The sequence below is a fragment of the Scyliorhinus torazame genome, chromosome 10, assembly GCF_047496885.1.
Source record: "Scyliorhinus torazame isolate Kashiwa2021f chromosome 10, sScyTor2.1, whole genome shotgun sequence".
Classification (NCBI taxonomy): domain Eukaryota; kingdom Metazoa; phylum Chordata; class Chondrichthyes; order Carcharhiniformes; family Scyliorhinidae; genus Scyliorhinus; species Scyliorhinus torazame.
In genome coordinates this window covers 103,554,313-103,573,024 of record NC_092716.1, presented here as the reverse complement: position 1 = coordinate 103,573,024, position 18,712 = coordinate 103,554,313, and the positions used below count along the sequence as shown (strand labels likewise).

General features: G+C 41.4%; 1 protein-coding gene across 2 annotated transcripts in view; it reads right to left on the bottom strand.

The window, feature by feature from the left end:
• The window catches only part of ogfod1 (2-oxoglutarate and iron-dependent oxygenase domain containing 1), a 62,082-nt gene that overhangs the window by 12,225 nt on the left and 31,145 nt on the right, over positions 1-18,712 (bottom strand). Inside the window, exons 5-11 of one of the 2 annotated variants that reach the window (XM_072518544.1) lie at positions 17,455-17,571; positions 15,894-15,985; positions 15,497-15,625; positions 12,995-13,108; positions 2,720-2,799; positions 1,539-1,588; positions 1,281-1,454 (exon numbers count right to left, since the gene is read on the bottom strand). In XM_072518544.1, the coding sequence (XP_072374645.1) occupies positions 1,281-1,454; positions 1,539-1,588; positions 2,720-2,799; positions 12,995-13,108; positions 15,497-15,625; positions 15,894-15,985; positions 17,455-17,571 (756 nt within the window). Of the gene's footprint in view, positions 1-1,280; positions 1,589-2,719; positions 2,800-12,994; positions 13,109-15,496; positions 15,626-15,893; positions 15,986-17,454; positions 17,572-18,712 lie in introns of both variants that reach the window. The other variant, XM_072518543.1, reaches the window with a different exon arrangement.

Sequence of the window (18,712 nt, the reverse complement as noted above, 5' to 3'; positions counted from 1 at the left end):
CAAGAGAGATGTTACCTTGTTCGGTTATTGCCAGCATCTGCCTACTTCTGACTGCATCAACTACCCTGGCTACAAATTGAGACCAAACCCAGTGGTGCACAATCTCAGTGGCTTTGTTCAATTTTAGCTCAGTTTTCCTCAATGTTCACAACAGTCTCACCAACTTCGCAAATATCACCCAATCAGGACTAATGTTAATGGCTCAGTAAAACACCGAGACAAGCCATTATTTGTTTAGGTTACTCAAACAGCTTATCTAACGTAATGGAAACTCAAAGTACTCAATACAGTGCATGCAGGCATCTAAGTGGATAATTACGTCCCCACCACAGGACAGGTATCTGTCAGCCTGGCTATTTTATAAAATGATACTTTTTGTGTTTCTGAAAATGGACAATTGCTGGGCTGACATAATTGCTCCAGCTGATCGCCTGCTGGCTTCTGGATGTTTCTGCGCAGTTTAAAAGCAAGCAAAGGCTTATACCTAACACACCCTGGAATGTAACACTCCTTGCATCATAAAAAAATTCCAACCAAGCCAACACAATGGATTGGCAGACGAGATGTCTGCCCCAGCCAGCTATGGACAAAAGTAGCTGTTTGTGACTTTTAATCTCCAATGTTGTGTGGATGGTGCCAACATTGCCTGCTCCAAAGCATTATGAGTTTCAACCAGGGGCTTCAATAGCTAAATAACTCAACCTGAATCCACCATGTCACATGACCAAAACTTGAGCTGTCTTAACTCCTTTAGTTATAGAGTTTTTGAATTTTATCTCGAATAATTATTTCCCCTCAGAAGAGAAGCAGGACCCCAGGCAAGCAACTTATTTTGGTCTACCGTTTACCATCGTAACAAGTTGCAGCAGAAAGAGCTCTGTACAGATCTAAAATTGCCTGCCCACATTTACACGGAGAGCTACTGGGACGTTGGAACTTCTGTGCCTTTGCCTTAAAGACCATAATATAATATAATCTTTATTATTGTCACAAGTAGGCTTACATTAACACTGCAATGAAGTTACTGTGAAAATCCCATTGTCGCCACATTCCAGCACCTGTTCGGGTACACAGAGGGAGAATTCTCTCAAAAATACAACCTTTTGGTTTCCAAACAGGTATTTATATGAGAAATCACGACTGCTTAAATTAATTACCCTACTGTCTGTAACAATTAATATGATTATTTTACTGGTTTAATTTCCAAAGTAATTCAAATATCAGTTCTGAACTCCTAATAACAACAGTCACCGGAGAATTTTAAATGGTTAAAAGCTTACTTTTGGGACTCTCTCCTGGCATCTCAACTTTGTTTGGTCCAATTTTATCTCCCTCTTTTCTCTGATCATCTTCTGTTAAATCAGATTTGTTTCCTTTTTCAGTGCTAGAACATGCATGCTCATGGCCATCGGACTCCTCCAATTCATCCTCCTGCTCATCCTCATCATTATTATCTGAGGATGCGAGGAAATGGAGTTTTAAGCCAGTAAAATTAGATAGAAGTAGGAACAAGGCCTCAGAACAAAATAGTTCCATACACTTGGCAAGAATGTCAGGGAGGCCATCTTCCTCTGCTTGATCATAGCTCCTATAAAACAAAGAAGTAATATTACAGTACCAATCACATAACAAAAAAATTAATGGATCAGATACTGGTGCCTCAATACTAACAAGGATTGTCATGAATTTCAGTGGTACAGTGGGAACTTCATATCTCTGAAATCTGCTACATACTTCAACATCAACTGGGTTTCTCACATATCTCAGTACTAAAAGAACCAGTTATATGACTCAACATGAGCAGGATATGTAAAGTAAACTGTGGCCGAGGATGCAGGCAGAGGCTGGCCCTCCAATTGAAGTATAATCAGGATAATCAGGGTATAAGGCACCAGTCAGACCAGGAGCATGGCAAATTATAGTATGGAGGAAGGCAGAATCAGGTTGGAGGGGAAGGCGGCCGGAAGATTTAGGGTGGAGCAGGGATGCTGGTGTAAGATCAAAAGTGGGTTCATGGGTGTAAATGTGATTGGACCCTGTTAATCGCATAACCTACAATACCACGTGACTATCACAGGTCAAATGGAAAGGCCCAAAGGACTCTCAAACATGATCTGATGCAGCCACATGTCACAAAGTGATAGGATTTGAAGTATAGATATAAACTTTCCCCATCATAACCCAACTGCTTTAAGTAGAGGCTTGAGCTTGCTTCCCACAGGGTATGTTAAAGGAACAAAATGTTTCTGGAGAGGAGCAGTGTGCTGTAGCAACAGCACATGTTGCCACTGACCAAAAATAAAGATGCTCAACTGCACAGAGCTCCATCATCCATATTGTTTTGGGAATCAAAAAAGAGAAAGAGACTCAGAGGCAGGCCCAACTTTAGAAACCTGCTGGCAGGGCCAGCATTGCCATCTCCTTCGCATGTGGAAGAAAAAATGTTTGATAGAAAAATTGAAAAAATAATTCAATATTTTTGTATTTATATATTGTAGTGCAAATAATAGGTTTGTTTCCTTAAAACAAGGAAGTATTCTGACATTGGCATCGTTTATTGTTCCAGATTTCCTGGATTTTTTTAAGCATAATGTGTGGTTACTGAAATTCCCTGCCGCATCTCCTCTGCAGGTGCTGCTTCACAATGCATACTACTGGTTAACTATATAGCTCTAATATCTATAGGTTCAAACTTCTAAGAGTTCTGGGGTCCACCTACCTCTTGTTGGCAGGCCCTCTTCTCTTCCATTTAATCTCTGGGCTGTGTAAAGCCTCACAAACCAGTTCAAACTTTTCATTCTGCACAAGTGAAAGAAAATGTAGGTGTTAAGGTTACACTCCAGCATGTGCATGCCGACAGAGCAAACGCATTTCTATTTGTATGGGAGAAAAAACAATTTACACCAGCTAATTGTGCGTGGCTCGTATATTTGCTGCTACCAACTGAATACACATTGCATAGCTGTATGGCTCACGCACATCTTTTGATCCCTTGCATGTACAGTACACATGATGTAAAATAGGTGACTCCACTGTGCTACCATGTAACATTTGCCTAGATGCTCAGTCTTCATTTATAATAGTAATAGTCTTTATTATCACAAGTAGGCTTACATTAACACTGCAATGAACTTACTGTGAAAATTCCCTAGACGTCACACTCTGGTGCCTGTCCAGTTTGTAGATCATAGAATTTACAGTGCAGAAGGAGGCCATTCGGCCCATCGAGTCTGCACTTGGAAAGAGCACCCCATTTAAGTCCACTCTTCCAACCTATCTCCGTAACCCAGTAACCCCACCTAACCTTTTTGGACACTAAGGGCAATTTAGCATGGCCAATCCACCTAACCTGCACATCTTTGAATTGTGGGTGGAAACCGGAGCACCCAGAGGAAACCCATGCAGACATGGGGAGAACGTGCAGACTCCGCACAGACAGTGACCCAAGCCAGGAATCGAACCTGGGACCCTGGAGCTGTGAAGTAGCTGTGCTACCTTGCTACCCTATGCAAAAGAGAATGATATGCTTCTAATACAGTTCAGCTCATGTCTCAGAGATATGTGCTGTACAAGACTGATCTAAGCTGGTATATGAGAAGCCATAACAGCCCAGTCATTAAAAAGTTTGATGTAACATGAGTGTGCACCACAAGGTGCAAGACAGGTTATTATGTTTTTCGGAAGATCCAACCAAACTTTTCTAACATTTTAGAATGAAGCCACTGATAAAGTTTGGAGTTTTACCAGTACCTATTTCTCATGTTGCGTGGCCAGCCAAGGCATGGTTTTAGACAGAGTGAAGAATGGGGTGAAACAGACCGGTGTCCTAATTCTGTTAGGTCTCTTCTCCTAAATGCTCCTGACCTTCGTCTTCTCTCTAGATATAGGAATCTACTTGCACACTAGATCAGATGACAATCTATAATCTATCAAGACTGAAAGCGAAGACAAAAACATATTGTGTCTGATCAGAAAACTCGTCTGCTCTGATAATGCTGCACTCGTCACCCACACAGAAATTCAGCTGCCAAGACTCATGGGCTGCCTTTCCTCACCTTAAACTGTTCTCTCTGACATAAGCATCAAGAAAACCGCAGTCAACAGCTTGATGCGAAGCATTTGGGACAGACCCTTGCCTCTCAAGGTTCGGGCTTCACAGCCCATGAGCAAAGTGCACCAAATGAAGACACCCCACATAAATTGCTGGGAGTCCAACATTTGTAGATGGAAGGATGCCAACACAAATTCCTCAGACAAGGTTTTCAGAAGTTTCCACCAGCAGAAAACAAATGACAAATGAAAACTAGCCTATTCTACATAGCCCAGGACCAAATGTTGACCAATGATCATGCTAAACTCTTCACTGAAGAATGCCCACCTCTGTCAATACTCAACAAAAAAAAAAACTTTGCACAACTTAAGCTTGTGCTCAGAATTATTTGGTGTCAGCATTGGCTCACTCTTAGCATGCTCACCTGAGTCAGAAGGTTTCAAGACTTGAGCTCACAATCTACTCTGATAGTCCAGTACAGCATCAACAGAGCTTTGCAGTGTGCGGTCTTTCAGATGAGGCATTAAAATTACTGCCCCATCTTCCCAGGCAATTGGGTGGATGCAAGAACAGCAGAGCACTTCTCTTGGTACTGGCTACGACGGACTGGGAAACATTACTGAAAGGAGGGCGGCACGGTGACGCAGTGGCTCGCACTGCTGCCTCACGGCACCGAGGACCTGGCTTTGATCCCGGCCCCAAATCACTATCCGTGTGGTGTTTGCACATTCTCCCAGTATCTGCGTGGGTCTCACCCCTACAACCCAAAGAGCCTGTAGGTGGATTAGCCACGCTAAATACCCCTAAATTGGAAAAAAAGAATTGGGTACTCTAAATTAATTTTTTTTTAATTACTGAAAGGAAGGACAGTGGACAGGCAATGGCAGGCATTCAAGGAACAAATAGGTTAACCCCAAAAGTTGTTTATTCGTATTTGGCACAAGAGTAGAAAGGGAACTGTGGTCAAACCATGGCTTACAAGGGAAATTAGATAGTATTAGATTCAAAGTAGAGGCATACAAATTAGCAAGATAAAACAATAGACCTGAGGATTGGGAACAGTTTAAAATTCAGAAAACTCGGACCAAGGGATTAAGGGAAAATACTATTTGAATGTAAGCTAGTGGCGAACATAAAACCTGACTGTAAAGCTTTCTATGGGTATGTAAAGAGAAAAAGGTTGATAAAAAACTAATGTAGGCCCCTTCCAGTCAGAAATTGGGGAATTCATAACAGAGAACAAAGAAATGGTTGAGGAGCTAAATTCATACTTTGCTTCTGCCTTCACAAAGGAAGACATGAATAATGTACCAGATGTTCTGAGCAACACAAGTTTCAGCGAGGAGCTGAAGGCAATTAGTATTAGTAAAAAAATGGTTTGGGGGAAATAAACGGGATTGAAGACGGTCAAAACTCCAAGGCCTGATAATCTTCATCCCAGAGTGCTTAAGGAAGTGACCCTATAAATAGTAGATCCATTGGTGGTCATTCTCCAAAATTGTTTGGACTCTGGAATGGTTCCTACAAATTGAAGGGTAGGGAATATAACCCCACTATTCAAAAAGGGAGGTAGAGAGAAAACAGGGAACTATAGACCAGTGAGCCTAATGTCGGTAGTAGGGATGTTGTTGGATTCTATTATCAAGGATTTCATAGCACAGCATTTGGAAAGTAGTGGTATAATCAGACAAAGTCAGCATGGATTACCAAGAGGAAAATCATGCTTGAAAAATCTACAAGAAATCTTTGAAGATGTAACTGGTACAGGTGGATGTGGTTTATTTAGACTTTCTGAAGGCTTTCAACAATGTCTCACATGGCCGATTATTATGTAAAGTTAAAGCGAATGGGATTACCGGTAGTGCCTTGAGAAGAATAGAAAGCTGGTTATCAAACAGGAAGCAAAAGTTGGAATAAATGGGTATTGCTCTGATTGGCAGGTAGTGACTAATGGGGTACCACAGGTATCTGTGCTAGGACCCCAACTGTTCACATTATTATTAATTATTTGGACGAGGGAACTAAATATATTATCTCCAAATTTTCAGATGATTCAAAGTTGAGTGGGAGGGTGAGCTGTGAGGAAGATGCAGAGATGCTTCAGCGGGATTTGGCCAGGCTGAGTGAGTGGGCATATTCATGGCAGATGCAGTATAATGTGGATAAATGTGAGGTTATCTGCTTCGGTAGCAAAAATAGGAAGGCAAATTATTACTTGAATGGGTGTAAATTTAGAGAGGTGGGTACTCAGCAGGACCTAGGTGTCCTTGTGCATCAGTCACTGAATGTAAGCGCGCACGTACAGCAAGCAGTAAAGAAGGCAAATGGTTTGTTGGCCTTCATAGCAAGAGGATTTGAGTATTGGAATCGAGATCTTTTATAACAATAATAATCTTTTTATTGTCACAAGTAGGCTTACATTAACACTGCAATGAAGTTACTATGAAAAGCCTCTCGTCGCCACATTCCGCCGCCTGTTCGGGTATAGAGGGAGAATTCAGAATTCTCAGCTGGTACGGGAATACGCGCTGCTGGCCTTGTTCTACATCTCAAACCAGCTGTCTAGCCCACTTGAGCTAAACCAGCCCCAATTGTATATTACTGCAATTGTATAGGGCATTGGTGAGGCCACACCTGGAGTATTGTGTGCCGTTTTGGTGTCCTAATCTGAGGAAGGATGTCCTTGCTATGGAGGGAGTGCAGTAAAGGTTTATATTTATTGGAGTTTAGAAGAGCGAGAAGGGAACTCACAGAAACTTATAAAATTCTAACAGGATTAGACAGGATAGATTCAAAGAAATATTCCCAATGGTAGGGAGTCCAGAATTAGGGGTCATAGTTTGAGGATAAGGGGTAAACCTTTGAGGACAGAGGTGAGGAGAAATTTCTTTACCCAGAGAGTGGTGAATCTGTGGAATTCATTACCACAGAAAGTAGTTGATGCCAAAACATTGTGCAATTTCAAGAAGGAATTATAATAATAATCTTTATTAGTGTTACAAGTAGGCTTACATTAACACTGCAATGAAGTTACTGTGAAAATCCCCTCGTCACCACACTATGGGGTCTGTTTGGGTACAGTGAGGGAGAATTGAGAATGCCCAATTCACCCAACAAGCACGTCTTTCGGAACTTGTGGGAGGAAACCAGAGCACCCGGACGAAACCCATGCAGACACGGAGAGAACGTGCAGACTCCGCAAAGACAGTGACCCAAGCCGGGAATCGAACCCAGGTCCTTGGCGCTTTGAAGCAACAGTGCTAACGACTGCTCTATATAGCTCTTGGGGCTAAAGGGATCAAGGTGGGAAGGCGGGTTCAGGGTATTGAACTTGATGATCAGCCATGACCATAATGTATGGCAGAGCAGGCTTGAAGGACCAAATGGCTTTCCCCTACTTATATGTTTCTATGTATGAACCCTGGCTAAGATTTACCCACGGGCCAGCATTATAACATCTATTATCTTGTCATTACCTCATTGTTGTTTCTGTGAGCTTGTTGTGTGCAAATTAACTGCCAAGTCTCATTACATAAAAACAAATACAATTTAAAAGTACTGGTTGTAAAGCACTTTGGGACTTTCTTAAATAATGAAAGGCATTGTGTAAACACAAGTTCGTTCTAAATAACCTGATTCAACAAATTAGAAGAACAGGCAAAGTCATAACCAAAATATTTAGTTATTTGCTACACTTTTTAAAAAGATAACATTGTAAATAAGTTTTCAGTTCTTTGAACTAGTTATTGACTTGATTAGTGATGAGGCAGATTGTTGCCAGAAAATAACAGGAAGGGACAGAACGTGTGAACACACTGCACCAAGGAATCATACAATAGTAGGGAAATTTGGTGGCACAGTGGTTAGCACTGCTGCCTCATAGTGTCAGGGAACGTGCCTCAATGACTACCAACCAGTGGCCCTGACTCCAGTCGTAATGAAGTGCTTTGAGAGGTTGATCATGAAGCGCATCACCTTCACACTCCCAGAACACCTTGATCCATTACAATTTGCATATCGCTGCAACCGATCCACATCAGACACCATTTCCCTGGCCCTACACTCAACCCTAGAGCATCTTGAAAACAAGGACTCCTACATTAGACTCCTATTTATTGACTACAGCTCCGCCTTCAACACCATAATCCCAGCCAAGCTCATATCAAAGCTCCAAAACCTAGGACTTGGCTCCCCACTCTGCAACTGGATCCTCGATTTTCTGACCAACAGACCACAATCAGTAAGAATGAACAACAACACTTCCTCCACAATAGTCCTCAACACCGGCGCCCCGCAAGGCTGGGTACTTAGCCCCCTACTCTACTCCCTGTACACACACGACTGCATGGCAAAACTTGGTTCCAACTCCATCTACAAGTTTGCTGATGATACGACCATAGTGGGCCGAATCTCGAATAACGATGAGTCCGAATACAGGAGGGAGATAGAGAATCTCGTGGAGTGGTGTAGCGACAACAATCTCTCCCTCAATTCCAGCAAAACTAAAGAGCTGGTAATTGACTTCAGGAAGCAAAGTACTGTACACACCCCTGTCAGCATCAACGGGGCAGAGGTGGAGATGGTTAGCAGTTTCAAATTCCTAGGGGTGCACATCTCCAAAAATCTGTCCTGGTCCACCCACGTCGACGCTACCACCAAGAAAGCACAACAGCGCCTATACTTCCTCAGGAAACTAAGGAAATTCGGCATGTCCACATTAACCCTTACCAACTTTTACAGATGCACCACAGAAAGCATCCTATCGGGCTGCATCACAGCCTGGTATGGCGACTGCTCGGCCCAGGACCGCAAGAAACCTCAGAGTCATGAACACCGCCCAGTCGATCACACGAACCTGGCTCCCATCCATTGACTCCATCTACACCTCCCGCTGCCTGGAGAAAGCGGGCAGCATAATCAAAGATCCCTCCCACCCAGCTTACTCACTCTTCCAACTTCTTCCATCGGGCAGGAGATACAGAAGTCTGAGAACACGCACGAACAGACTCAAAAACAGCTTCTTCCCCACTGTCACCAGACTCCTAAATGACCCTCTTATGGACTGACTTCATTAACACTACACCCTGTATGCTTCATCCGATGCCAGTGCTTATGTAGTTACATTGTATATGTTGTGTTGCCCTATTATGTATTTTCTTTTCTTCCCCTTTCTTCTCATGTACTTAATGATCTGTTGAGCTGCTCGCAGAAAAATAATTTTCACTGTACATCGGTACACGTGACAATAAACAAATCCAATCCAACCTGGGTTTGATACCCACCTTGGATGACTGTCTGTGTGGAGCTTCCACATTCTCCCTGTGTCTGCGTGGGTTTCTTCCAGGTGCTCCGGTTTCCTCCCACAGGCCAAAGATGTGCAGATTTGGTGGATTGGCCATGTTAAATTGCCCCTTATGGTGGGGTTATAGGAACAGGGCAGGGGATTGGGCCTAGGTAGGGTGGTCTTTCAAAGAACGATGCCAACCCGATGGGCCGAATGGCCTCCTTCTGCACTTTAGAGATTCCATGGATTATGGAACAAACTTAAAGATGTTATGTCTGAATGCACGAAGCATTGGAACATAATCAGTGAGTTAACAGCGCAAATAGCGACAAATGGGTATGATTTGATAGTGATTACTGAGACATGGCTACAAGGAAATCAGGTCTGGGTATTGAATATCTAAGGGTACTCAGTATTTCAGAAGGATTACAGAGAGGAAAAGGAGGTGGTGTAGCTTTGCTAGTAAAAGAAGTAAAAGTTAAAGTTGTCAGTTCTGACTGTGAGGAACAAGCTGCCAATTGTAAAAAGAGATCACAAAGGCACAATCTGTCTGTGGGGCCAGCCCAAGGGAAACTCCACAGGTAATAAAACTCAAGGTCTGTATAACAATGTGGGCCAGTCTACCATTTGCTCTGGCTCCGCTCCAGATATTGGACCACTGGGCTACTAATTGCAAGACCAGAAGACATGGGAGCAGAATTTGGCCATTCAGCCCATCTAGTCTGCTCAGCCAATCAATCATGGCAATTATGTTTCTCATCCCCACTCTCCTACCTTCTGCCCATAACCCCTGATCCCTTTATTAATCAAGAACCATCTATCTCTGTCTTAAAGACACTCAGCGACATGGGCTCTACAGACTTCTGTGGCAAAGAGTTCCACAGATTCATCACCCGCTGGCTGAAGAAATTCCTCATCATCTCCATATTGCAAAGGTCAGTGGCAGGTTGGAAGATTGGGAAACTTAAAGATCAACAAAGAGTTGCTAAAATGTTATGAAAAGAACAAAAGTAAATTATGAAAGAAAACTAGGGCAAAATATAAAAATGGATGGCAAAAGCTTCTATAAGTATATAAAAAGGAAGAGAGTATATAAAGTGAATGTTGATCCCTTGGAGGATCAGACCGGGGAGTTCATGGTGGGAACACAGAAATGGCGGAGACGCTAAATCAATATTTTACCTCCATTTTCACGGTGGAGGACACTAGTATAATCCCGGTAGTAACAGATAATGCAGAGGTAATAGAAAGCGAGGAACTTAGAACAATAATCGAAAGAGAAAAAGTACTGAACAAACTATTGGATTGAAGGCCGACAAGTCCCCAGGGCCTGATGGGCCACATCCTAGGATCTTAACGGACGTGGCAGCAGAGATACTGGATCCATTGGTTATAATATTCTAAAATTTCCTGAATACAGGAAAGGTTCCGGTGGATTGGAAAACGCTAATGTCAAAAATGCCCTTAGTCAAAAAGGGAGGGAGGCAGAAAGTAAGAAACTATAGACCAGTTAGTTTAACATCTGCAGTTGGGAAATTGTCAGAATCTATTATTAAGGAAGTAATAACAGGACATTTGGAAAGTCAAAACGTGATCCATTAGACTCAGCATGGTTTAAGAAGGGTAAATTGTGTGACTAATTTTCTAGAGTTCTTCGAACATGTAACAAGCCAAGTGGATAATGGGGGTCCTGCAGATGTAGTACATCTGGACTTCCAGAAGGTGCCGCACAAAATATTAATTCACAAGGTACGGTCACATAAGGTTTGAGGTAATTTATTAGATTGGATAGAACACTGGCTAACCGACAGAAGGCGGAGAGTTGAGAAAAATGGTTCTTATTCTGGTTGGCAAGATGTAACTAGTGGGATGCCGTAGCTTTCGGCTCTCGGGCCGCAACTATTTACAATATATATTAATGACTTGGATGCAGGGATAGAAGGTACTATAGCCAAATCTGCAGATTACATTAAAGTAGGAGGGACAGTAAGTTGCAATAAGGAAATAAGACATTTACAAATTGATATAGACAGGTGAGGTGAATGGGTCAAAATTTGGCAGATGGAGTTTAATGTGGATAAGTGTGAGGTTATACATTTTGGTTGGAAAGATGGAAAGGCAACTTATTATCTAAACGTAGAGAAGCTGTAGAGTGCTTTGCTGCAGTGGAAGCTGGGTGTCTTTATACATGAATCTCAGAAAACTAGTATGCAGGTACAGCAGGAAATAAAGGCGGCATATGGAATTTTGGCATTTATAGCAAAAGGAATAGAATACAAAATTAGAGAAGTGTTGCTGCAACTGTACAAGGTTTCGGTGAGACCGTAATACAGCTTTGGTCCCTTTATTTCAGGACGGATGTAGTTGAATTAGGGGCAGTTCTGAGGAGGCTCACTAGATTGATTCCAGATATATGGGGTTTGTCCTATGAAGGAAGATTGAGCAGTTTAGGCCTATACTTTCTTGAGTTTAGAAGAATGAGAGATTTAATCCAGATACATAAGATGATAAAATGTATCGACAAAGTAGAAGTAGAGTGGATGCTTTCTCTTTTAGGCAATCTAGAATGAGAGATCATAGCTTTAGGATAAGGAGTAGCAGATTTAAAACAGAGATGAGGAGAAATTACTTCTCTCAAAGGGTTGTGAATCTGTGGAATTTATTACCCCAGAGTGCAGTGGATGCTGGGACATTGAGTAAATTTGTGGCCATAGATAGATTTTTAATGAGTAATGGGTTGAAGGGTTATGGAGAATGGGCAGGAAAGTGGAGTTGAGGCTGAGATTAGATCAGCCAAGATTGTATTGAATGGTGGAGCAGGCTCGAGGTGCTGAATTCCCTAATCCTGCTCCTAGTCCTTCTGTCCCTGATACTGTTGGGTATCTTGTCGGGTGCAGTGGTGTCAATCACGCGTACAAGTTGTCTAATTAGCTTATTTTTCAGGGAGTTGGCTCACTATTCGATATCCATTTGTATGGTAGCAGGATTTCGAAGAATAAAACTCACTGTGTCTTTTGCATTTGTACTTCTTCAATCTTTCTGAAGGTGTACCAAGTTAAAACAGGTGAGGCAAAGTTTGCTTTGAATTCCTAGTCATTCTTGCACAATTTAGGAAAGTGGATTGTGTGAAGCAATTGACTGCTAACATTAAATCATGCAACTTAATGTAATGATATTAAAGAAATAAACCCAAGCTACCTTGGGTTTTAGCTTAATCTAAACAGAATAAACCTTGTATAATCCTGGGACAGTACTCCCTTCCCTTAAGTATCATGTCCATCACAGCCTACCTGGCTTTATAGTTGGGTTCCAAGTACCAGACTAGCTTTCAGTGTCTACGTTTCTCTTATTTTAATTACATCTGACTCCTGTGGCAATCTTTAACCAAAGAAAAAACAGCCCACTCCTCTCCCACAACAGCTGAATCCACCACCATGTATTACATCTGAATATGATAATCATAATAAACAAACCAGCAGTGAACAAAAGAGGACACCTCATACCAACACTCGAGTAAAGACATTGATTAATTCCACGGGCCTTCCCATGGCTGTTGTCAATGAATCATATCCATTTTCTTGTTCATGTTCCACAAGCATTTTTTTTTAAAAAAAGGGCTGTTGCCTTTCCGCTGAACGAATCCACAATTGAGCTTTCACCTTGAAAAAGTTCTTCAGAAGTATCTCAGATTTCTCCTCAAACTCATCCTGGATGTGAACTTGAGTTGAAACATCCAGGTAAATTGGATTGATCCAGTCATAAAGAATTTCCTCCTGAAACATAATAAAAGGAAGCAAACATATTTCATCCAATTGAGATAATCTTAACATTGCAGTGACACCAAAGTGTCAGGTTCTTGCTCTGTTCTAGGTATGGCACTGGTTCTGACGAATGTGATATAAAATAGTTACTTTAGAGATATTAGTTAATGTAATGTAGAAATAAGCCACTTTGATTCTGGCAAGTAGAGACAAAGGATTTTAGACCGCATGGAAAAAAGCAGGAAGAGGTGTGTCTATGAGAGTGATGCTGAATTGATAGGGGCCGGAGAAAGGGATTGGAAGTGAGCCAATCAGAATAGATCAAACAAGTCAGGAGGGACATAGGATGACCTATGGGTGTCGAGTATGTGAAACTTGATGCCATTTGAATGTATCAGTACTGATCTCTTTGTCTGGGACATTCACTTAGTTCCCGGGGCTGCAGAGAGCAACATGTTATCTGTATCCCTGTGGACTAGGTAGCTTGCAAGCTGAATAAAATAACTAATGTTATACCTGCAAATCCATCTCGACTTTTATTGAGGCCAGACTGACGGATAAAGAAATTTGGGATTCAACAGTTCTGTGCTTTGGAATTCTACCTATTCCTCTTCATTTAAGATGCTTCTTAAAATATATCTGTTTGTCTGAGCTCTTGTTCACCTGCCCTGATATCTAATTATACAGTTTACACTCTAATTTTGCGGCGCAGTGTTTCTACACCTTGGACCATTTTATAATGTTAAAGGTGTTACATAAATGGAAGTCCTGGTTACTGGATGTACTTTCTACAACTACACAACAGCCTACTCCTGGTAACTTTGGAAATTTTTCACTTAGAAAATACAAAATAACACAGCAAACCAAGAACGTGGTACTAAAAATGGTTTAAGATCTGACAATTAGGCCATATCCTGCTACGAAAATGATGGGCTGGATTTAATGGAATTTACCAGGGTCTTTCCTACCAGCTGGTAAGCCAGCAAGAACTCAGTGTCACCTTTTATAGAACCATGCTCGCGCTTTGCTGTGCTATTTAGATTTTTTAAGATGAAAAAAATTTCTTGTCAGAAGTAGGCGATGCAGTGGCAGAAAGAAACAGCAGCAACAGGAGGAGGCCCTTGAGTGGCCTCAAGGGCAGCAGCGCCAGCGACAAGCCTTCCTTCCGCAGACTTAACTCTGGGTGGAGGTAGGAAGAAAGCAGGGTCGCCACCCACCCACCACCCTTCTTCCCCATTACATCACACTGTATCGCAAGCTCAAAAATTGGAACTTGCTTTGTAATTCACCACAAAATAATTAGCTTTATAAGATTAAATTCGGAAGACAGGTTGCATAGATATGTCTTGTGCTCCCTGAAGTATAGAGGATTGAAGGGTGATCTGATGAAGGTGCTTGAAATGTTAAACAAGCTCAATAGAATTGTAACAGAGCAAGTATTTCCTCTGGTGAGGGAAATCAAGAAGCAGGGTGGTGGTGTGGGGGGGGGGGGGGGGGAGGGTGTTGGAACATAAAATTAGAGCTGGTCTATGTAGAAGCAAAAACAGGAAGCAGTTTTCACACAAAAGGTCATAGCATTCTGGAACTCTCTCCATCAAAAGGATATGTTGATGGGTAAATCCCGTACCAGCCTCCCCGAACAGGCGCCGGAATGTGGCGACTAGGGGCTTTTCACAGTAACTTCATTGAAGCCTACTCGTGACAATAAGCGATTTTCATTTCATTTCATTTCATTCATTTTCAAATTGGAATTCTAAAGACAAAATATATATTTTTGTTCGGTAAGGGTTACAAGTAATATGGAGCCATGATAGGCATCATTGAGACATTTCATTACATTAAAGATGCCATAAAAATACATGTTCTTGTTATTGTTATGAGCTATTGGAACGGCAGATCTATTCTTGTTCTAATTTATAAAATATATTTTTGGTGAATGAAGCAGTTGGACTTTTAACCATCATGCTATCAAACACTCACAGATGTGGTATAACACGGGTTAGACACAGAGCAAAACTTCCCATACTCAGGCCGACAGCATACCTCCGCCCCAGAAGATCAATCCCTATTGCATCAATTATCATCTTTTCCATTTTCAATGTCAGCCATTTTTGTGACCTTTCTGGCCAATGTCAATTGTGCCAAATGTTTGTCCAATTCATATCATAGTTTATATCCTAAGCTCATTTCAAATATTAAACAACTGTAAAGAAGAGGAGCCCTCTTTCATCCCATCTGTCTTGTACTGGATAGAAACCCAAGTCTTGGGGGGAAAAATGGTAACGTGAGATCCCACAACAGCATTCAGTTCCCATATCCAAAAGCTAGTGGTTAACTATCTTAATCAGAACAAAACTTTAGTGTGCTAATTGTGGCCAAGATGATAGAATCTGTACTTACATCACTTGCAATATGTGGATTTCGAGGGGAAAGAGATTCGATGTAGCGTGGTGGCCTTGCCAATGATGGTCCATGGAACCAGCCGCTAACAGAAAGACGGCACTTTTCCTCTGACAGAATTTCAGACACCTGAATAGGGAAGATATGCAGAGTAGCATTAAGCACTGAATTCAGTCAGATATGTTATGCACTGCACTGAGACAAGCTATCTTTTGCTTTATTAATTCACTTTTCAACAATGAATGTCTTTTGACAGAGCAAACCCTCCCTCAATGAAGAAAACAACAGCAATGCCTAACATGCTCTGCTTCGTGGCACATAAACCAAACAAGTGCATAAGGTGCAGATACCACTGAATTTTTCAGTTCCATTTACAGAATATTCTGAATTTCTGTACCTGATGGTGAGACACAGGGGAAACCTCAAAGAAAACTAATGTGTTCCATGACGGAGTTAGAGACTTGGCAATCTGCTGAGGTTGATTATGTTCTGTAAAAGACAATCAATTTAGGTACACAATAAGTCTCAGAGTCATGCATGTAGAATAAATTTATTTAATTGCTATTTATAAACTGCCAAATTAATTTGTGTCAATTCCACATTAGAATCATCAAATTAAAACTTCTACCCTCCACACCTCCAAATCTGCCTTAACTTTGAACTGCAAGTGAAAGAAAAGAAATATAACCAACCACATTTGTCAGTCACATTGCAGAACTGAGATTCAAATTGGACAGATTTCTGATCTAGTTTTCAACCCATCCTATATTCAAAAATGCAGACCTTAATCTTTGAAACCATGGCTGGGTTAACAGTAGAAGGCCAGAAAAGAAAAGAGATTTCTAACACAATTTCTTGCATAACAGAGGAATTCTAATTTCCTACATGAGATTACCTTACATTCAACAACCAATTTGTGTTTCTTCATTTTGTTTTGGTCTGCCACAATAGCAACTTTAATTCCGAGTTCCACCATTAGAAATTGGCCAAACCCTCAAGCTCCACCTACCCTGCTGCAGCTTCATTGTTTGTAAACACCCAAATCCTACGAATAGCTTTAATTTGCAGAGTTAGGATGTACACGGATGCATTATGATAACACACTATGTCGTGGGAGTGTCCCTTTAAGAAAGGTTTTTGTCTTATCACATGACTTCAGTGGTCATTTTTGTGGGTGGAGCTGAGCTGTGGATATGAGTTTTACATTCGCTTTCAGATTTGACTGCTGTGGACTCAGGGAAAAAGAAGTATTTTGTTCCTGTCTTTCTATTTTCATTTCAAAGAGTTATTCCAGGAAAAAAAAACATTGATTACAGCTACATGCTTTAGTAACTTAAAAAATATAGTTTGCTTTCAGGAAGGGCTTAAACCTACTGGTGAGACGGGGTCAGACTCTCAGGGAAAGCCAGTCTTGTTCAAGTGAGAATGCAGAGTGCAGGGCCACGCCCTTGAAAAGGTTTTTTTTGGTTTATGGGATTTTGTTTTTGAATTGGAACAGTAAAAAGGGGAATTCATGAAGCGTTATACATAGATTACTGCAGCTGTGGGGTATCTTCATGTTAGTAATTGATAAAAATTCTTGCTGTTTGTTTATATATAAATGTTAACTAAGTTCTTAGAGTAAAGCTTATTTTGATTAAAATGTCCAGGAAGACAACTGAATCACACCTCAAGTGAAGGCTCTTGTACTCATCCTAGTCAGTTTCAACAAAAGATTATAGGTCAGGTGAACTCCATTATACACTTCGGACTTTTTAAATCCTGGCCCATAACAAATAGGTATCCAGTAGTGTATCAGGATATTCATAATGTTAATTGTCACGAATTGGAGCTTCAAATTCAACACAAAGCTAATGCCCACAACTATGCTGAGTATCAGATCAACACATCTCAGGGTGGAGGCACCAAGTCAGGGCTAAAGCTGGAATATGCAGTTAGATATGGCTAATCCTACTCACCATCTGCATCATAAAGGTCCAAAGTGCCACCATCACCGGCTCCCCATTCAGGAACGAGATACAGGATGAACGCTATTCTCCGCCCTTCTAACTCATCATCGTGACAGAGCAACACATCTGCAAAATCATTGGTTTAGATTTTAACACAGCTTTAGCATTTCCGTTTCAGTTTAGTAATTTTGACTGATGTATTCATGGATTTTTTTAAAATGTATTCTTCTGGGGCTTTGCTGATGGTGTGCTGGTCCTAGCAATCGTTGCCAAATTGGCCTTGCATCCAATTCAATAGCCCATGCTGCAGGCAGAGTGGACATGCAAATGCATTTTCAGCTGTGATGGCCGATGATCTAAAACTCTGTTAATACTACGTATCCCATCTCATGTGTGGAAGGACCTTTTGTACTGAACATTGCACAAATGTCAGCACCTGTGGAAGAATGCTTCTTGATCAGCCTTCATATGATTTCCCTGAGGAAGCACAGGTTTCCTAACCCAAATAAGCATAAGCTCACTTTATCAAGCAGCACTTTTACCTCAGATATACATTATTTTAAAAATAAATAAATTTACAGTACCCAATTCATATTTTCCAATTAAGGGCAATTTAGCGTGGTCAATCCACCTAGCCTGCACATCTTTTGGTTGCGGGGGCGAAACCCACGCAAACACGGGGAGAATGTGCAAACTCCACACAGACAGTGACCCAGACCCGGGATCGAACCTGGGACCTCGGTGCCGTGAGGCAGCAGTGCTACTCACTGCGCCACCATGCTGCCCTTCAGATATACATTATAAGAACAAGTCTCACTCTTAACATAATTCATGTTGACATTCCAGTGTTGCTTTGCAATGATGCTGCATTGCTAAAAGTATATTCCTCTGACAAAGCTTCAAATGGAGGTCCTATTCTGGATTTAGCGGACAACAAAGCAGGGAGTACCCACAGTGCCCTGTTCAGCTATTTCCACTCAACCAACACCAAAAACAAACTAATTAGCCATTCATCTCACTGACATATTTAAAATTGGTATTGTATTTACATATATGGATAATCACGACACTTCATTATGTGCAAATTACTTTGTGCCATTTGTGAGGGACATGATGGGGTGCTGCATAAATCAATCCATATCTCTTGAAAGTTCTTTCAGTCTTCTGGAATTCAGTTCTTTATGGCCATCAGGAACACGTTAAAATTGCAAAAGGTGTAGACTGTGCTTTTCTTTACACATCCAGTACATTAAACATGGCATCCAAA